The sequence below is a fragment of the Plecotus auritus genome (assembly GCF_963455305.1).
Source record: "Plecotus auritus genome assembly, chromosome: 1".
NCBI lineage: Eukaryota > Metazoa > Chordata > Mammalia > Chiroptera > Vespertilionidae > Plecotus > Plecotus auritus.
In genome coordinates, this window is record NC_137770.1 from 64,774,557 (window position 1) to 64,795,907 (window position 21,351).

General features: G+C 41.0%; 1 protein-coding gene across 4 annotated transcripts in view; it reads right to left on the reverse strand.

Moving 5' to 3' along the window:
* The window catches only part of GALK2 (galactokinase 2), a 163,981-nt gene that overhangs the window by 51,797 nt on the left and 90,833 nt on the right, over window positions 1–21,351 (reverse strand). For all 4 annotated transcript variants that reach the window (XM_080682670.1, XM_080682669.1, XM_080682672.1 and 1 more), the window contains 2 exons: window positions 6,619–6,717; window positions 5,020–5,172 (listed from right to left, as the gene is read on the reverse strand). In XM_080682670.1, coding sequence (XP_080538796.1) covers window positions 5,020–5,172; window positions 6,619–6,717 — 252 coding nt within the window. The remainder of the gene's footprint in view (window positions 1–5,019; window positions 5,173–6,618; window positions 6,718–21,351) is intronic.

The window sequence follows — 21,351 nt, forward strand, 5'->3', positions numbered from 1 at the left end:
CTGAGCATCTACTACTTTGCAGGTCCTGGACAGACAGCAGTGAATAAGGCACTCATGGCTCCTGACCTCAAAGAGCTCAGTCTACCCAAGGAGACAGATGTTTAACAATTTCACAGTGGAGAATTTAATCCAATTGTGATAAGCTGCTATAATAGAAAAATACGGAATGTGGTCAGAGCATATAAAAGGTCATTTAACACAACGGAAGTGGGGAGGGTGGTCAGGGGATACTGTTTCCAAACAATGGTGTTTATGCCAAAAGGAAGACAGACACCCAATCAGAGAGCCTTTTTATCCCATCCTCACTGACACTTTAAGACCCACTTCTCTTCAACCAAGGCAAAGATCCTGCTGCCAGACTAATATTTCTAAAATACCTTGCTAATGATATTAGTGGCTCCTGCTGCTTCCAGGACCAAGCTTGTGTGACCCATACCACAGCATTGAAGGCTCTGCCACAACCTGGTTCCACTACATGCATCCACCCTATTCCCCAAAGTGTGTGTCCTCTGCCCTACAGCCTGGACTTGCCATTCTAGGAATACTCCACACTAGAGTCTTGGCAGAGTGCGCTCGACTGAATCAACAGTCTCAGTGAAACTGGCCACATTCTTGGGTATTGGGTTTTTTCTCACTCAAATTCAAGGAAACTGCCAAAGCCCCGAAAATATTATGCCCACTTCTCCTCATTCTTTCACCAGACAGAGAATAAGTTCCATACTGACCACTAAGTGGCAGGAGCTAAAAAAACTGGGTGTGTGGTGGCCCCTGACCAAACAGGCTCTGTAAAGAATCATGCTGTGAATTTCCCTTAAAGTGTCAAAGGACCACATGAAACTCTCTCCTCCATTGCTTCACATGTTGCCACAAGGAGCACAGGGTATGCAAAAAGCAATAGTAAAATTTCTCTTCCCTTTTTTATTTCCCATAATATTTATTATTGGCATCACACATTTTATCCCTCAATATAATTAAGGGCTACTCTCTTTTATAGACATAAAACATTTCTGGAAAATTTTAAGCCACTGAATACATGTAAAATATGAAAAATTTTGTGCTCATTAAAGATTTCTGGACACTTTGTTAATTTAAGAACATAAAAATGTGCTTCACTTAAAAGTATCATTTACGCAAGTAATAATTATAAATCTCTATTGAGTTTGCTTTGAAATGTCTTTAATTTTAGTTCAATGGCTCTACATGACTCTGATTTTTAATGAATCTACATCAATTAGTTTTGGGAAGCTGCTGGAAAGAGAGAAGGGGAAAGGAGAGAGAGGGAGAGAAAGGAATCTTAAGAACAGAAGACAGAGACCAAAGGGATGGTTACCAGAAAGGAGGGGTTAAAGGATGGATGAAAAGGGTGGAGGGGAATATGCTCAATAACATTGTGATAAGTTTGCACAGTGACAGATGATTACTAGAATTAGTTGGGTAAGCACATTATAAAATATAAAAATGTCAAATCACTATATTTATTATACACCTGAGACTAAAGTAACTAATATAATATTGTATATTAACTAAACTTAAATAAATTTTTAAAAATAGCAGAAACTATCAATATTAAAGTAAAACAAAGAAAACTCATGTTTATTGATTTAGCATACTTCCCTGTACTAAGATACAAAAGGTACTCATTTTCAAAATAGGGGTTTAGAGAGACAGGAGAAAAATATTACTCAGTACAATTTTGGCATGTAGAGCTTTATCTAATCAGTCTCATTTTCAAAATTATCCTGATTAGTGATTTCTCCACTGACACCTCATTTTATTGTCTGAAAACAAAAAGTCTGTGCAGATTAAAACAAGCTTCTTTACCTTTTTAACATGAGATTTTATTTCCTGATTCAATGAGACCATTTCCAAACAAAAATTATATTCACTCACATGTTACTGAAAATGGAAACATGGAACCATATATGTAAGGACAATATATTTAGCAGAATTCTAGCTCATTTTCATAGGCAAAAACATAATCTTAACATCAATAGCTATGTGTGTAGCCCATATCAGCAATTTTATCTTTATTTCCCTTTTATGTGTAACCTTGGATTCTAGTGATCTGCAGCAACATGATTTAGAAAACATTCTCCATCTTAATAAAGTCACTTTCCTTTCTTCCATATTTTAAAAAAGAGAAAAATTCAGAGTATTTAAAACAATGTGTTATCTATACTAACTGTGAGGAGTATGTGGCAAAAATAAAATAAATTCAGATGCCAATTTTGCTGACCAGAGTCCCTTTAAAACACGTATGGAGTTGTGCAGTCACACTCAGAAGGCATCCTCCAGAACAGGTGGTTCTACAGGGAAGTAAGGTTTTTCAGCTGCTGCTTTCAAAAGAGATGTGCTTTTTGTAGCTAACTCCAAAAAGACATTCTTGCCCTCCTGACAATTTTCACTACAGAGATTCAGTCTCAAAATTTTATTCCTCACTTTCTTGTTGAATCTTTGGAAGAGAGTAGTCACAACACGAATCCATTTCACATGTCTCATCCCTGTTTTAGCTCACGTATGGATCTTGTAGAGGATATGTAATTTCGTGATAAACTCTGAAAACAATGTTGTGTATGTCTGAGGTCTCCTCAGGAAGGCAACACTTACTCATTGACCTCAAAATCAGAAATCAACAAGAATAAGCACTCAAACAAATAACACACTAATTTATTCCATCTCCTGAAAGAGGAAGCTTGTCCTAAACAACAAAAAAGGCCACTAACACTAAAGCCTTGATATTGAAGTTTTCCATACTACTTCATCTCATATATATACTGATTAAATATTGTGAATGTCTCATATTGAAACATTTGTTTTTATATAATTTTAGAAATGATCTGAATGAGTAAATTCCAAATTTTTAAAATTTAAATGATTTTAAAAAAATGTTTAACCCCAAAACTTTCCAGGAAAAAAAAAAAAAAAAAAAAGCTCTTATTTTTTCTGGTTCATCATATCTCTACTCTCCTCAACCTCACAACTTTAGTGGGTGGGAGTAAAGGTGAAGGGGTAAGTCAATTAAAAGGGGGAACTACACCCTATACATTTCCATAGTAGCTAGCCCAGTGCTGGGCATACAATATGCACTTGTGAAAAGTGTAAAATTGAGCAAAATAAACATGACAGGGCAGGCACACAGGCAGTAGTCACTCATTTATTTAACAAACTAGAGGCCTGATGCATGAATTCGTACACCAGTGGGGTCCCTCAGCCTGGCCTGCAGGATCGGGCTGAAACCAGCCCTCTGATATCCCCCAAGGGGCCCCAGATTGTGAGAGGGCACAGGCCAGGCAGAGGGACCCCACCAGTGCACAATCAGGGCTGGAGAGGGACGCGGGAGGTTGGCCAGCCAAGGAAGGACTGCGGGAGGGCTCCAGGGCATGTCCGACCTGTCTCGCTCAGTCCTGATTGGCCAGACCCTAGCAGCAAGCTAACCTACTGGTCGGAGAGTCTGCTCCCTGGTGGTCAGTGCATGTCATAGCGAGCGGTTGAGTGGCCTTAGCATATCATTAGAATATTACGCTTTGATTGGGTGAATGGCTGACTGAATGACCAGACACTTAGCATATTAGGCTTTTATTATATAGGATGTTTACCCTGTGCCTACTTTAGCCTAAGCACTATGCCAGGCATTAGGGATATAAGATGGACACAGTCTTGTTTTTCAGGTAAAATCAAATCAGAAAAAGGAGACAGACATTAAAGAGTTGTGACAGTATTGTTGCTGAGATGTCAAATTCAAAAGTAGCCCTACTTTAGTCTGGGAATAAGGAAGTCAAGGAAGGCTTCCCTGAGGGACAAAGAGGGCTGGAGGAGGAGTGTTCTGGGCATGTGCAAAGTCGCTCAGGCTAGAGTGCAATGGAGTAGGGGTGCTGAGAAAGGAAGAAGATGAGGTACACAGGCCTTGGATCCTGCAGAGCTCTCCAGGTGGTGATGAGGACTTGATTTTATTTCAATGAAATGCAAAGCTTTGAAAGGTGCTAAGCCAGAGAATTACCTGATCAGATTTAAATTTCTAAACCATCATTCTAACTGCTATTTGAAGAATGATTAGGAGAAAGCACAGTGGAGCTCCTGACCCAGATTCCACTACCCAGCTCCCAGCCTCAGTTCTCTTCACTTTTTAGTCATATCATGATCTTTGCTGAATCCTTCATAACATTTAATTTGTGTCACTTTTGGAGCACCTGGTTACATACCACCTGATCACATACTAATCATCTCCTATTTATTTTTCTCTCTCTCTTTATTTTTCAATTGCAGTTGGCATTCAGTATTATTTTGTGTTCATTTCAGGTGTACAGCATAGTGGTTAGAAATTTATATAATTTATAAAGGGATTTTTTATCCTCATAACTTTAACTCTTTACTCTCTCTAGTCTTATGTTCTGGATCCTTTTGTTAATCAACAAATATTCAATTAATATTTCTTAAGTAGATTTAAGGCTGGACTGGCAAGGGTCTTCTAAAACATGGAACAAAGAACTGGCAGGACTCCCTTCTGGTTTGTGTTTCCCCACTAGACATGTAGAAGTCTTCTGGGCACAGGGAGGGTTACACCAAGCCTATATTTTTAGAGTAACCAGTGATGGCCCAGTACAAAATGGTACATGTAAGAGGACCAAGGATTGAGGCTACCATCACTTTTGTTCTGAAAACAAAATCAGCTATGGTCACTTCCCATCAATAACCTCCAACTAGCTTTCTCCACACAAAAACTGAATCCATGGCCTGTGCTTCACATACATAAGCTGTCCTCTTTTCCCCAGTCCCACTCTAAAAGACACAACTGTGAAGTTCATGTATTTCTCAATAGCTAGAGGTTGCAGGGCACACCTATAGGTTTATTTATCTCCTGAGTTTGGAAGATTGCTCTAAACCCATTGTCCTTCAGTTAAAATGTTGCTGCAGTCAGAATGTTTCCCTAATTTTAGGTAAAGAGACAAAGTAATAGGGAACAAAGAGAAAAAGAACCAGATAAAGCTTACTTTAAGTGTCAATAGTTTGCCAAGTTCATACCTTTGCAGCCAGCCGACACTCCATCACTCTGATGTTGAAATGGGAGGTTGCTGCCTTATTCATTTCCACACAACTGTTGGCAATCACAAACACTGCTCCACTGGGGAGTTTCACATCAGTTGCCCTCAGAGGGCTAAATTCTATCAACTTGGCCTATTGGAATAAAATTTCAGAAAATGTTTAATCATTTATGCACTTATTTATCTTAGTAAATTTTTTCATAAAAATGCATTTACCATTCAAGAATTATTTGTTGACTTCCAGTTACTGTACTAGGCATTAAGGTTACAACAGTGAACAAGACAGACACTGTCCCTGCCCTCATAGAGCTTACAACCTAGTGGGAAAGGCAGTCAAGTAGACAAGTACATTTCCAGATTGTGTTACAATGGTAGTAAAGGGCAGGGTGCTATACAGACACATACTTAAAATACCTGATCAGATATAGCCTATTGTGGGCTCCCTTGAAAAAAAGGGAAATCTAAACTGAGTCTTAGAGGATGAGCAAGAGTAGGACAGGCAGAGGGTGTCTTTACCCAAATAGGATGTCAAGGTGAGGGAAAAGCATAAGCAAATTCAGAGGTGGGAAAACACCATGAGGTGTTAATATAGCTTTGGGAATTGAAAGTTAGCTGAAGCTTAGAGTTTGAGGGGGGAGGCATGGTGAAAGGGTAGATAGGAGGGGTAAAGCAGGGGTCAGATTGTAAAGTGCTTTGCAAACCCAAAGAATTGGGACTTTGTTCAGATCTACATCTAACATACATTAACATCAGGACTCGTGCCATCATGTCTGCTTGTCAGGTCTCATCCAAAACACCCAGAGTATTTTCTTAGCATTAAACCAAATTTCCTCATGCCTCATGTCTTTGGCTTAGGGGAATCAATGACAAATATTCTTAATAAGAAAAAATCCAGGTATTCTGGGAAAATAGCCAAGCCTGTAGGAATCTGATGAAAAACTAAGAAAATATTTTAAAGAAATGTCTGCTTCTACTTTGGAAATGGGCACTTTATGACCAACAACCCAAAACTTCTACTCTGCCTAAGGGAGTTGATAGCCAAGGGGAAGTGGTATCTAGCTAAGGAATTCATTCCTGGCTTACTGTCAACATTCTTTTCCCCACCACTGAAACCCCAAAAATGTTGACAGAGAAAAATGATACCAAAGAGTAAATTATAAAAAGAGGGGTTGTGAATATATGTGGTAAGAAAACTAACATTTGGGTTTAAAACCAACAAGAGATTAGGAAATGCCATGAGATGAAGTGATTTAGGACGAGAGAGGGAAAAGAGGTCTCAACAACTAGGGAATTGAGAAATCATCCTAACAATGAATTAGGAGGAAGAAAAAAAAAACCTAAACACAAGAGAAAAACAGACTTGAGGGATGATTCTGGAAGCTTAAGGGAAAGGTGATCAACATGAAACAGAATAGGTGAACTGGTGGTAGCCCTGAATTACAAAGGAGAGGAGAAAACCATGCTACAACAGAGTCTAATAGAATAGACTGCCAAAATTGAGCATGCTAGGGATCTCATAACCTTCTTTCTGTGTGAACTTTCCATAGCTGATATTTCCAAATAGCTCAATGCCACCTACAGTTCCTTCTTCTGCAAGAAATGATATGGACTGGTCCATCCCTCCTCCTTCGGTGCCAATATACCGCTCACTCTTGGCACAGATTTCCGCAAGTTCCACCTGGAAAAATAAAAATTGATTTGCATCATGAGTATAATCATAATCTATTTCTCATTCATTGCTTTTTTAAAATTTTAATTTATTTCCAAGAGACAGGAATGGAGAGGAGGAGAGAGAAACATCAATGAGAGAGAAACACTAATTGGCTGCCTCCTACACAGGCCCTACTGGCGATTGAGCCCACAACCCCAGGTATGTGCCCTGACCAGGAATCAAACTAGCAACCTCTCAATCAATTGAGCCGCACCAGCCAGGGCATATCATTCATTTCTTATTATAGACATAACAGATAGGTTTGAATTCCAGTGCCAACTGTGAGCAATTGATAGTAGTTGCCTGGAGCACTGTGTTAACACAAACTCCAAGACTACCATTGAGTTCAATAGGAAAACATACCAAGATAGATTATGCCTGCTATGGGATGGAATGAGATAATGACTGTGCATGCCATGTATTTACTACCCTTAAAAGACTCCACAGGGCAAGCACTTTCTCCCAGCTTTCTATTTGTTCCATCCCTCTCTAGACTGGTATCATCAAAAGTCTCATATCGGCACTGATTCATTTCTGCCTCAGTGCCCTTTGTCTCCTGACAATGAACTATTCCACAGTCTCCCCACAGCTAAAGTGGGGTCATCTGACTTTATTTCCCAATCCAAATTAATTCTGTCTCTGTGGAATTTCCATTAAATGTTAAGAATCAGAATTAGCGTCATTTCACCAAACACGTCTTCAACCAAGATGAAGAGGCCCAAAATATGAACACATTTCTAATCCAACCTTAAAATATCAAAATATCTGTTTAAGAATCTTCAATGGCTTCCTATTGATTAAGTTTAAACTCCTTAACCTGGCATTTTAAAGTCTTCCTAAAATATACAACCATTGTGTATACTAGTTATATGTATACAGTTACATTTGTCTCCTTGACCATTTCAGTTACATTTTCAGTTACATTTGTCTCCTTGACCATTTCACACATTATATCTTTCTCGCATATAAATCTTACTGCCATTCAATATCCTATACTTGGCTATCTTCTATAGGCAAGTCACTGGGCTGGCACTCAAATCTGCCTCCATTAGAGTATTCCTCAAATATTGTTCCCACTATGGCATCCCCTTTCTCTAAACCCCTACAATGTTTACAGTGAATATACCTACTTACTCACTCTACTATTCTATATTTATTCATTTTCTCTTTCTTCTAAGAATTGATTCAGGCCTTATTTCTCACCTGTTTTGCTGGAAGATCCTCCTAGAGTGGTCATTCTGAAACATTGCTATGATCATCTCTGGCCTGCTTGGTTGCCAATGCCTTCATACTCAGACTTCTCAGCACAGTACATAAGGTCTTCAATGACTTATCCCTTGCACATTTCTCCAGCCCACTCTCCCACCACTAAACCCGTTAACCCTAAGCTCAGGCCATCAGGAATACTGAGTAAATGCTGTTCTTCATCATCCCCAGGCTCTCTCATCTCTCAGTGACTTAAAAAATGTGATTTTCTGTCCTCCTTGCTCAGTATTCCTCTGTCTAGCATCCCCCACTAGTCATCAGGATCAACTCAAGCACCACCCAAATGCACACACACCACATAATCTCTCTTTTGCACCCTGTATAAACCTTATTCTCGATTATCAAACCAGCTTTAAGTGTGGGTGTTCTTGATCCACCAGTCTATGTGCCCATGCAGTGCCCAGATCAGAACCCACTTAACTAACATGACTGGATCAAATAGTGTTTATTATTGTTCTTTAATAATGTTAGGTTTCGCCGAAACCAGTTTGGCTCAGTGGATAGAGCGTCGGCCTGCGGACTGAAAGGCCCCAGGTTCGATTCCAGTCAAGGGCATGTACCTTGGTTGGGGGCATGTCCCCAGTAGGGAGTGTGCAGGAGGCAGCTGATCGATGTTTCTCTCTCATCGATGTTTCTAACTCTCTATCCCTCTCCCTTCCTCTCTGTAAAAAAATCAATAAAATATATTTTAAAAAATAATAATAATAATGTTAGGTTTCAATCACATCAGTTTGCCCCAAAACATTGTCAGTCCTGTAAGAGACAAATAAAGATGGTGTTTCTTTTGTATCCCCTACTTCACACAATGCTGAGCACGTGGTAATTCAGTATCTACATGCTGCTTTCACTTTCTGAGAAAGCTGCCCAAACACCACATGACAGATTCTGTGTTATATTCCTTTTTGGTCATGTGGATTCACTAACATTAACTCTGCCTCGTGAAACAAGGTAAATTTGGGATTTTGCCATAATGGGCATTGCATGTGGCCAGCTGAATAGAGAGCCTCTCTATATAGGCACATTAAAAATAAATTAATAATCAAAAGGTTAAAACCCTTGAATTTTAAAATGTAAAGAAACAACCCCAGTGAAGACGTTTGCACAGCATTCAATGAGGAATGACCAGACCTGGGTTCCCACCTAAGGGTGACCCTGGACCAGTGTGAAAAGTCATCACCACACAACCACAATGACAGCCACACTTACATACTCCTTATCTCTTTTGTGAGCATTATCTCCTTGAGCCTCCAAACAACCCTCTGCTTATCCTCATTATACAGATGAGAACAATGGAACTTGGAAATATAACAGAAAATGGAGGAGCTAGCAATTGAGCCCCATCTGCCTGACTCCGAAGCCGGTATTCTTTTCACACTGGACTTCAATTACTTTTCCCCAACAAATGGAGATGATATCACCTTTTTTCCCACTACCTCAAAGGAATGTGAAATGACAAATGAGGTCACCAAAATTTAAGTATTCTCCCTCTTAAGAGGGAAAAAAAACTAAAGCATTAAGAAGTATATATTCTGTGTTGTTGTTTTTTTAATTTCTTGATGTATGGTAATAACTGAATACTTTAATAGAAATAGAAGGTTAATTTTTCAGACTATCTATGTAGGAAGAATTCAGAGGGCTCCAAAGTCCCCAACATCTCTGTCAAGCACCCACCACCTGCAGGGCTGTAGACATCCCTATGCCTTACTACCTCTCATGGTAAATTCTGACAGACAGAGCTCATGAGTGGACAGACAATAGTCCACGAGTCCTAAGTGTGAGGAAACAAAATGAAAATACGGAAGTTGGAAAAAGAACGATGACTCATTTTCCAGTCCCCCCAGAATGCATGAGGAATTCAGCAGTAAATACAGAGAAAAGAAACCAGTACCCAGTGTTTCCAAATCTTGGTTAAAGTCCAATTAGTTGTGTTACCTTAAATACATTGCTTAATTTTTTCAAGTTTCCATTTCTTCATGTACTATCCTATATAATAAAAGCCCAATATGCTAAGTGTCCGGTTATCCAGTAGGCCGTTCAACCAATCAAAGCATAATATGCTAATGATATGCTAAGGCTGCTCAACCTCTCGCTATGACGTGCACTGACCATCAGGGGGCAGACAGTCAACTAGCCATCCAGTCACTATGATGTGCACTGACAACCAGGAGGCAGACACTCCAACCGGTAGGTTAGCTTGCTGCTGGGGTCCAGCCCATTGGGACTGAGCGAGATGAGCCAGACATGCCCTGGAGCCCTCCCACAGTCCCTTCCTGGCTGGCCAACCTCCTGCATCCCTCCCCATCCCCAATTGTGCACCGGTGGGGTCCCTCTGCCTGGCCTGCACCCTCTCACAATCCAGGACCCCTCAGGGGATGTCAGAGAGCTGGTTTCAGCCCAATCCCACTCAACACAGGAGTGCACTCCCACAGGGGGAGCACTGCTCAGCCAGAAGCCAGGCTCATGGCTGGCGAACATAGCGGCAGTGGTGAGAGCCTCCCTAAGCCGGCAGTTGGATATCCCCCAAGGGCTCACAGACTGCAAGAGGGTGCAGGCTGGGCTGTGGGACTCCCCCCCAACCTCTGAGTGCATGAATTTCGTGCACCGGGTCTCTAGTTAATAATAATAGTTTTAGCAGGTAAGATTTACTTAGCACTAACTATGAGTCAGTTACTATTCTAATTGTCTTGCATGAATTATATACTTCTTTTTTAAAAAAATAAATCTTTATTGTTCAGATTACAGATGTTCCTCTTTTTTCCCCCCATAGCTCCCCTCCACCCAATTCCCTCCACCCCCACCCCATGCCCTTACTCCCCGCCACTGTCATCATCCATAGGTGTAAGATTTTTGTCCAGTCTCTTCCCGCACCCCTCACACCCCCTTCCCCCCGAATTTTGTCAGTCCATTCCCTTTCTATGCACCTGATTCTATTATATTCACCAGATTATTCTGTTCATCAGATTTTTTTTATTCACTTGATTTTTAGATTCACTTATTGATAAATATTTGTTGTCATTTTGTTGTTCATAATTTTTATCTTTACCTTTTTCTTCTTCTTCCTCTTCTTAAAGAATACCCTTCAGCATTTCATATAATCCTGGTTTGGTGGTGATGAACTCCTTTAGCTTTTCTTGTCTGTGAAGCTCTTTATCTGACCTTCAATTCTAAATGATAGCTTTGCTGGGTAGAGTTATCTTGGTTGTAAGTTCTTGCTGTTCATCACTTTGAATATTTCTTGCCACCCCCTTCTGGCCTGCATAGTTTCTGTTGAGAAATCAGCTGACAGTCATATGGGTGCTCCCTTGTAGGTAACTAACTGTTTTTCTCTTGCTGCTTTCAAGATTCTCTCTTTGTCTTTTGCTCTTGGCATTTTTTTTTAAATATATTTTATTGATTTTTTACAGAGAAGAAAGGAGAGGGATAGAGAGTTAGAAACATTGATGAGAGAGAAACATTGATCAGCTGCCTCCTGCACACCCCCCCACTGGGGATGTGCCTGCAACCAAGGTACATGCCCTTGACCGGAATCGAACCTGGGACCCTTGAGTCCGCAGGCTGACGCTCTATCCACCGAGCCAAACCGGTTAGGGCGCTCTTGGCATTTTAATTATGATGTGTCTTGGTGTGGTCCTCTTTGGATTCCTCTTGTTTGGGGTTCTCTGCACCTCCTGGACTTGTAAGTCTATTTCTTTCACCAGGTGGGGGAAGTTTTCTGTCATTCTTTCTTCTAATAGGTTTTCAATATTTTGCTCTCTCTCTTCTTCTGGCACCCCTATAATTCTGATATTGGTACACTTAAAGTTGTCCCAGAGGCTTCTTACACTATCTTCATATTTTTGGATTCTTTTTTCTTTTTGTTTTTCTGGTTGGGTGTTTTTTGTTTCCTCATATTTCAAATGTTTGGTTTGATTCTTGGGGTCCTTTGGTCTACTGTTGAATTTCTGTATATTATTCTTTATTTCAGACAGTGTATGCTTAATTTCTGACTGGTCCTTTTCCATTTTTTTGGCATTTTCATTAAGATCCTTAAAGGTCTCACTAAGTACCTCGGAGGTTTCTAGAAGATTCTTGAGTAACCTTATAACCGTGGTTTTGAACTCTATATCCAGTAGTTTTCTTCCCTCCATTTCTTTCATTCGTGACATGTTTCTTTGTCTCCACATTTTGGCTGCTTCCCTGTGTTGATGGAGTGGCTTTGTGTGGTAGGTGACCTATAGGGCCCAGTGGTTCAGCCTCCCTAATCACCTGAGGTGGACACTCTTGGTGCACCCCTTTGTGGGCTGAGTGCACAGTCTTGTTGTAGTTAAGCCTTGATTGCTGTTGGTACACTGGGAGGAATTGACCTCCAGGCCAATTGGCTGTGAGGACCCGCTGTGTCTATAATGGAAGAACTGCTGTGCTGGAGATACCCTTATGGGGCAGGACTTGCTTCAGTGGGGCTTTGGTGTTCACTGAGTCTGCCTCTTGGGTGTGTCACTTATGGATGTAAGGAATTAAAATCTAGTGTCATCTCACACTGACCACTAGGTACACTGGCTTCTGGATCTCCAAGGAGGTGTAGGTCAGCTACTGTCTGAGGCCACCCAGCAGGAGCTACAGCAAGATCTGCAGATTTCCCCTCTTTGCTTGGGGTTTGGAAGTTTTGGAGCTGACCCAGCTGCAGTTTGTTAGGTTAAGCTGCAATAGGGCAGGCCGTTCATATGCAAAAGCTGCTGCGCACAATTTGGGTGGGTTTGTAAATTGGGCGGGGCAGGGTCTCAGGGAATCACTAGGGTGTGGCAAACAGCGATGGCTGCCAGTCAGCCCTCTCTGAGTCTCTGCGATTCCATGTCCCCACGTCCCGCGCCCAGTGCAGTAAACAATTATTCCTGTGCTCACCTCTGCAAGAGAGCCACCCTCACTTTCCGACCCGATGGCAGACAGTCCCGCTTCTCCCCATAGGAGTCTGGGTCCCCAGAGTCTCGCCAGAAACTGGAGTTCAGAGCAGTTGGGAGCTTGTGTCTCCCTCCAGATTGAAAAAAAAAAAAAAAACAGCACACCCAGCTGCCAGCCCAATTCGCGTGCCTCCGTACCTCTGCTTTTCTGCACTTGTGCACATCCTACCCGGTCTCAATGCTCTTTTCTCTTTCCTTCTAGTTGTAGAACTCCTACTCAGCCAGCTTTCCCATAATTCTGGGTGATAGACGTTTTGTCCTTTAGTTGTAGTTTTGGTGTGGCTGTGAGAGGCAGCATGTATAGGTGTATACCTTATGCCACCATCTTGGTTTCTCTCTATATACTTCTTATAATGACTCTATAAGTTAGGTGCCACCTCATTTTACAGATGAGAAAACTGAGTGGGTTTATAAGCTGAGACTAGACTAGCAACTCCTAAAGCTCAAATTCAAACTCAAATTGTCTAACTCCAGAGCCCATATTCTTTATCATGCTATATTACCTCCCATCCATAATATATAAACAAACACCCAATGAATTAAATAGAAATACTTCATAAACAATAAAGCACCATACAATTGTTAATTTTATTATTTTTACATAATGAACAAGGAAATCACTTGATTTGCACAAGTGAGTAGCTAAGTCCCCAGCCAAATGTACAAACAGGTATAATTATTCTGGAATACAAAATCATTTTTTTATTTTTGGAGGGCTCAAATTATTATTTTTTCTTTTTTAAAATATTTTTTAATTTTTCAATTACAGTTGACATACAATGTTATGTTAGTTTCAAGTGTACAACATAGTGATTAGACATTTATGTAACTTATGAAGTAATTACCTTCACAAGCAGGACCATTTTTTAAAGTGTTCAGGGAAAGAGAACTTAAAAGATTCTGATGCCCCTTGGAGAATGAACTCAACCATAGGAAGTAATGGACCCTGAGGCAATGAGGAGAGTGTATGTTCCATTTAAGGCATTTCAGGCTCAATGGGGTAGGGTAGGTCACTGCTGGCCAAACAGAACATCCTTGTGTATAAACTTGAACTGTAGGCCCACAGGCTGGCTTCCCAAGTGTCCCTAGCCCTTCACTCCCAAACTAAAAGCAGAAAGGTAAAATCCTAAATGCTTATGAGGTGGAAAGAAACTACAAACAAAAGTATGTATCATTTTTATCTCAAATTCTTGCATGCTCTGACAATAAGCAAACATCAGAGCGAGGCCCATAATCTTAAGCAGAGATGGCATGACCTGAACCCAGAGAACCATTAATGGAGGAAGCTTAGCAGGACAGGTACAAGTGGGAACAGAGAATGCCTATCATTCTGGGTAAGGTGAGATAGACATGTGAGCCTGCCATGTCTTTTCTGTCTTTGGAGACACTGGAAATAGAGTTGTAATCAGGCAGAGCGATTTGCAGAGGCACTAAATCAACACTCCACACAAAATTAAATTATGTAAAATATCAAGAGTTCATGAGAATAAGAAGGCGCTGTCAAAAACACATTAACAGCCCAGCTGGCGTGGCTCAATGGTTGAGCATGGACCTGTGGACCGGAAGGTCACAGTTGATTCACGGTCAGGGCACATGCCCAGGTTGCGGGCTCAATCCCCAGTGGGAGGCATGCAGGAGTCAGTTGATCAATGAGTCTCTCTCATCATTGATGTTTCTCTCTCTCCCTCTCTCTCTCTCTGTCTCTAACACCCTTCCTCTCTGAAATCCATAAAAATATGTTTTAAAAACAAAACACATTAACAGAAGTGTGGACAGAAGCCTATTGAAAGTTAACATCAAGGACAGACTGAATCAAATTCTAGGATCCATTTCTATTTAGGAGAGGATATTATCTTCTTCTCTGAGACTCACCCAGTTTTCCTATCTCCCCACCACATACACACACACACACACACACACACACACACACACACACACACACCCTGAGAATCCTCAAGCAAGAACAGCAAAATTCTAACTAAGAAGGGATTCACTCCCTTCCCACCCATGTATTTTCTTCTGCTCTTATACCTGAGTGCTTCAGGAACCTCCAAACTACTCACTTGTTGTAGGGAGCAGTTATAGGGTTAAGCCTGGGACTGACCTGCTGGCAAAGTCGCAAACAAGTCCCAGCTTGGAGGGCACAGTCCTCTAAGCATAATTAAGCTTGATCTTGTGACTTCTCCCTAGATCTTTCCTGGGTAGCCAATGGGCTGTGGGAGGGGCAGCAAGTGCTGCCAAAACAAGTGAAACTTACAAGAACATTGTAAATTACCTTGTTTGCCCCTGACTATAAATAAAGCATCAGCTTTGCAGTCTGGATCTGTTCTGTGGCCTCAGCAAGGCACAGAAGATCCACCTAGACCCAGCTTATTCTCCTTGTCTGTCTTTTTCTTCATCCTTCACCCACCCTCCCTCAGGCTCGCCGAACCCTTGGCTGTGCTGGCGCGGCCCAAGTGGCGCCCAACGCGGTGCTGAGTTCGGCCCAAGTGGCACTCAATGCGGACCTGAGTGTGAGGGAACTGCAATTGTCAGGTGAAAGGAGGCCCCAAGGTGTGCACAGGCAGTAAGTAAGGAAGGGGTGTAGTACTAGCTAGGTGTAAACATGGGAAATTCAGGATCGCAGGGAAAGAATGTATGCGTATCCATGCTTAACGCTATGCTCCAAGCAAGGGGCTGTTCTGTGAGGTAAGAACGGCTTTTCGATTTTTTGGATTTTATGAGTAAAACCTGCCCATGGTTTTCTGAGGAAGAAAAGGTAAATATAGAGGCATGGGAGAAGGTAGGAAAACAACTTCGCAATCATTATATAGCTGATGGTCCAGAGGAAATGCCTGTCTCTACTTTCAGTCTGTGGTCCCTGATTTGGGACTGCCTAGAGCCCACTCCAGAAGGGGAGTGGGGGAATGTGGCAGGGAAATGCAAATCTTGGCCAAATTGGGTGTTAGTGGCCAAATTGGGTGTTAGTTATTACTTCGGAAAGCGAAAAAGAAAGAAAAAATTTAAGATCTGTCTTTAAAAGAAATTTGGCCAGATCTGTTGCTGAAACTTCCTCGAAGTAAGCAGGATGTGGGGGAAGGGAAACACGTGGCAAGCCAATATGGAAGCCCACTCTCCCAGTATGCTAATTTAAAGTTTCCTTTCTCGCCATGAAAAAGTCTTAAAAATTTAGAAATGTACCTGGAATTTCTGTGCTCATGGGGAGAGAACCAAGCTGTAAGACAGAATGCGCACATGGTCCGATTTCAGCCATTTAGATTGTCTTCAGCTGGAATCTTTCTGCAAAACTATAGAAAATGAGAAACCCAGAACTGGTTCTTTTTCCTAAGGAAAAATGGCGAAAAAGTCTTCTCAAAAGAAATTCAAGCTAATTCCAGCAACAGGATTTACATTTTCATAATAAAGAGTAGTTTTCAAAATGCTAATGAACCTTGTTAAAAAGTTAACTTTTAAGGCCTTCAAGAAAACCAGTAAATTCTGTTATAGAATTTATCCAAAGTAAATGCCTTAAAATAATTGGAATTGGATTTGAATCTCAAAAAATTGTTGAAATATAGATTAAAAATGTATTAATTATAAAGATCTAAATAGCTGGTTACGCCCTTTGATTAATGGAGGAAGGGGTAGATGCCCTTCCCCCAGCAGACAGGTAATCTAGTTTCCTGCCAGGAACCATCTTTGAAAAATGTGGCAATTTACATTTGAATAAACCAAACCTGGTTTTCCAGAGCTACTGGCAAATAAAAAGTAAAGTTTAAATTTGCCTCATAAAAATCCTAAAGGACAGAATTGAAGCTATTAATTGATTATGTCTTGTATTTTTCTTAGAAATGTAAAGTGTTATTAATCTAGGAAATGCTAAATATATTTTACCTGCCAGCTTTAAAAGTTCAAAGTGCAAATTAAATTGGGAGAAATTATATAGTTGTGGTAATTAAATGCCTAAAGTATAAGAACTTGTTTTTGAGAAAATAAAGAATTGTGTTTTCTCTGATAATTAGGAATTCAAAATAAGTTGCTTATTATTGGTCTAATTAAAAAAGAGGATTAATTCTGTGATCCCAACCAAAATTTTTCTATGCAAAAACTAGTTTAAAATCTAATTGATATCTTAAGATAATTATAAAAAGTATTATAATCTTTTAATCATATATGGATATATATATATTTGATGTTTTTTTTTCCATGTTAAAATTTCAAGGCTTTAACAGAGATGATTCTTGGAAAGCTCCAAGGGCCTGGAGTAATACAAGAAATCTATTCTCTCTTCTTAAAGGAAACCTTTTTAAATTTAACAGATCTAATATACTTGAAATTGCATGGAAAGCCTTATCAAATAAAAATTAATAAATGTATTTTAAATGTTATGAAGGTTTTGGCCTCTAAGAAGGGCAAAATGAAGTAACTATCTCTTATAATGCAGGATTCTCTGCATTGTGCTGGATTATGCATAGCACCTGAAAAAGTTCAAAAGACATTTCCTTTTTCTTATCTTGGCAGCATTATTGAGGGAAAAACAATAAAACCTCAGAAAATTCAAATTCAGACTGACACTTTACTTACATTAAATGACTTCCAAAAATTATTAGGAGATATTAACTGGTTTCAACCTGCTTTAAAATTAACCACTGCTGACTTAAGCCCTTTATTTCATATACTAAGGGGAGATTCATCTCCGTCATCCCCACGCTGCTTGACAGAGGAAGCCAAGATCACCTTACATAAAGTTGAGGATGCCTTAAGGTCAGCACAACTTACTAGATTTGATTACTCCCGTCCCTTACAGTTTTTAATTTTCCCTACGACACATACACCCACTGGGGTCATTTGGCAAGCTCCTGGAGTTGTTGAATGGCCATATTTGGCTCATTCTCCAACTAAGGTATTAACTCCTTTCCATGATTCAGTTTCCCAGCTAATAGCTCGAGCCCGCCTTCAAACAGGTCAATTAGTGGGCCAAGACCCTGACCTTATTGTAGTGCCATTTACAGCTATACAGCAAGACTGGCTCTAGCAACTATCAACAAATTGGCAAAATGCACTTGCTAATTTCTCCGGACAGGTTGGTAACCATTATCCAGCAAATAAAGTTTTACAATTTCTCTCATAGTGAGGTCACAACCTATACCTCAGGCATTAACCATTTTTACAGATGGATCCAATTCTGGAAAAGCTGAATACTACTGCAGAAGAGGTGCAAAGGTCCTTCAAACCCCTTATATTTCAGCACAACAGGTAGAAATACAAGCTCTTATCTATGCCTTGACAGATTTTGCAGCAATACCAAATTTATCATAAAACTGATATCCCTTACAACCCTCAAGGTCAAGCAATAGTGGAAAGAGCAAATCATACTCTTAAAATATAATTACTAAAACAGAAAGGGGGAGACAGATATTATGTGTCATCTCAAAACAAACTCAGTCACGTTCTTTATACTTTAAATTTTTTGAATTGTGATGCAGAGGGTCGTACAGCAGCCGAAAGGCATCGAGCCTCCTGTACAGTAGCCTCCACAGGGTTAGCCCAATGGAAGGATGCACAAACTGGACAATGGTTTGGACAAGATCCAGTAATGATGTGGAGAAGAGGTTGTGTTTGTATCTTTCCAGAAGGAGCAACACAGCCAATTTGGGTGCCAGAGCATTACGTGCTCTGGATCCAGAGAAGCTCCTTTTCCCATCATTCAAAAAGACTGAGAGTTGCCCCAATGACAGCAAAGCGGAAAAGGAAGATAACGAAGGCTATGCAAGAGACCGAGGTGCCAACCTGGGGTCAGCTGAAGAAGTTAACAACTGAGGCCCAGCAGATGGCAGAAAAGCAAGAAGTGGAAGCTACTCCTTCAACCATGTTTCTGACCATGCTAGCATTGGTTAGCTGCCAGTCTTCTGCAAACTCTTGCGCAGCCAAGTCCAAGGACTCTTGAGTAAATCAGCAAAAGAAACTTCCATTTAGTAGAAAAATGTTACTGTAGTTTGATTTCTCTATTATTGTTGCGTTGCATTGGCATTGTTTTATTAATAGCCATGTCTGGGTTTTGCATTGGCATTGTTTTGTTAATGTTTTAATAGTCAGAACTTTGTTCTTGATGTTTAAGTTTTACTTCCATTATTAGTAGCTTAAAATTAAAATAAGGGCGAGATGTAGGGAGCAGTTATAGGGTTAAGCCTGGGACTGACCTGCTGGCAAAGTCGCAAACAAGTCCCAGCTTGGAGGGCACAGTCCTCTAAGCATAATTAAGCTTGATCTTGTGACTTCTCCCTAGATCTTTCCTGGGTAGCCAATGGGCTGTGGGAGGGGCAGCAGGTGCTGCCAAAACAAGTGAAACTTACAAGAACATTGTAAATTACCTTGTTTGCCCCTGACTATAAATAAAGCATCAGCTTTGCAGTCTGGATCTGTTCTGTGGCCTCAGCAAGGCACAGAAGATCCACCTAGACCCAGCTTATTCTCTTTGTCTGTCTTTTTCTTCATCCTTCACCGGCCCTCCCTCAGGCTCGCCAGAACCCTTGGCTGTGCTGGTGCGGCCCAACTTGTAACATTTAGCTCTCTCCCTTCCCACAAATTACTAATGTAGGAGAACCATTAGGAAAGATAATTTGACTGCATGAGAAACTTTTCCAAAATTTGTAGCCAATAAATTCATTTCTATTTTGACTTCTGCCCTCTGGACAGTTAGGAGAAACCTGGCATTATTCATAAACCTTTTTTTTAAAGCTCCTCAAGACAGCTCATGAGGCTAATTTGGTCCTTTGTGTGGTTCTTCTCTTGAAGCAGCCTGGGGAAGAACCAAAAGTCAAGTGGGCTCCCAAATTAAATAGCTTACCCATCTGCTGGCCAGTGGGGCTCTAGTAAGAGGAAAATTACAGGGTTAGATTTAACAGTCACTAAGAAGGGCTAAAGATTCATGAAAGCATTGCCTACTAAAACTGGATATTTATTTTTTTAAACAGTAATACAAAAAGACTCAAGCTATTAATACAGTAAACTCTATCTTTGTTTAGCAGATTTACTAATGATACTGTTAAAAGTAGAATAATTACCTAAATAGAAAATGTTAATCTTTTCCTATGGTATAGCCTTGCTATTCAGAGCACCAAGACAGTATCATCCAGCTATTGCTGCCCACCCTAAATGCAAGTCAAGAGAAAGAAAGAAAAGAACAGCCCCATTCACTCATTCAATGGTCATTTAAATACTAGAGGCCTGGTGCATGAAATTCGTGCACGGGGGGTGAATGGGCATGTCCCTCAACCCAGCCTGCACCCTCTCCAATCTGGGACTCCTTGAGGGATGTCTGACTGCCCGGTGGGATCGGGCCTAAATAGGCAGTTGGGACATCCCTCTCACAATCCAGGACTGCTGGCTCCCAACCGCTTGCCTGCCTGATTGCCCCTAACCACTTCTGCCTGCCAGCCTGATAACCCCCTAACTACTCCTCTACCAGCCTGATCGACACCTAACTGCTCCCCTGGTGGCCCAATTGTCCCTAACTGTCCTCCCCTGCAGGCCTGGTTGCCACCAACTGCCCTCCCCTGTATGGCCTGGTCGCCTCTAACTGTCCTCCCCTGCAGGCCTGGTCCCCCCAACTGCCCTACCCTGCAGCCATCTTGTAGCGGCCATCTTGTGTCCACACGGGGGCAGCCATCTTTGTGTGTTGGAGTAACGGTCAAGTTGCATATTACTCTTTTATTAGATAGGACTAGAAGTGTCCTTCAGACAAGTGGACAGTGTCTTCCCTCAAGAAGTTCACAATATTGATATTGTTTTCAGGTGAACAATTCTTTCAAAAGAATGTGGAAAACCAGCGTGTGATTTGCCCTCCAGATCTGCTGTCCACCCACCTGCTGCCCCAGTATAAACTACTACATCAAGAGGCTCCTGTGTACTCTACTTCCCACTGGGCTCTCCCAACAGAGAACTCTGGCAGGGAGTGGGTCCAGGTTGGAATGTTCCCTCCCCTGCCAAGATCACTTAATGCCCAAGAACAATAACCACTCAGATATAACTAGGCCTGGGTTTGCCCTATATTTACACTTTTGCAAATACTCCCCATGCAATAAATTGTCCTTTATTATTGAGTGTATCATCTATTGTCTATTATGACCCTGACTGATATATCTTAGATAAGAGAAAATGTTAATGGCTCCCCTGACTTTTCTTTGCCTCAAATATTTTTTTCCCCTGCAATCCTTTTCCACCCTAACTTTTAAAATGCCTGGGTTTTTACCTGGGGGAATTTTCAAATTCTTCCCCAAATTGGCAAACCTATTAGGTAGAGCCCAGGCAGGTCGGAGAAACTCTTCATGAAATAGCAGTAAGTTAGGCCTAGAGGAGACTGGATTTAGACTTGCTTTGTTTGGTAACATGGCTGATGACCAAGCTCTAACGCGTAGACATT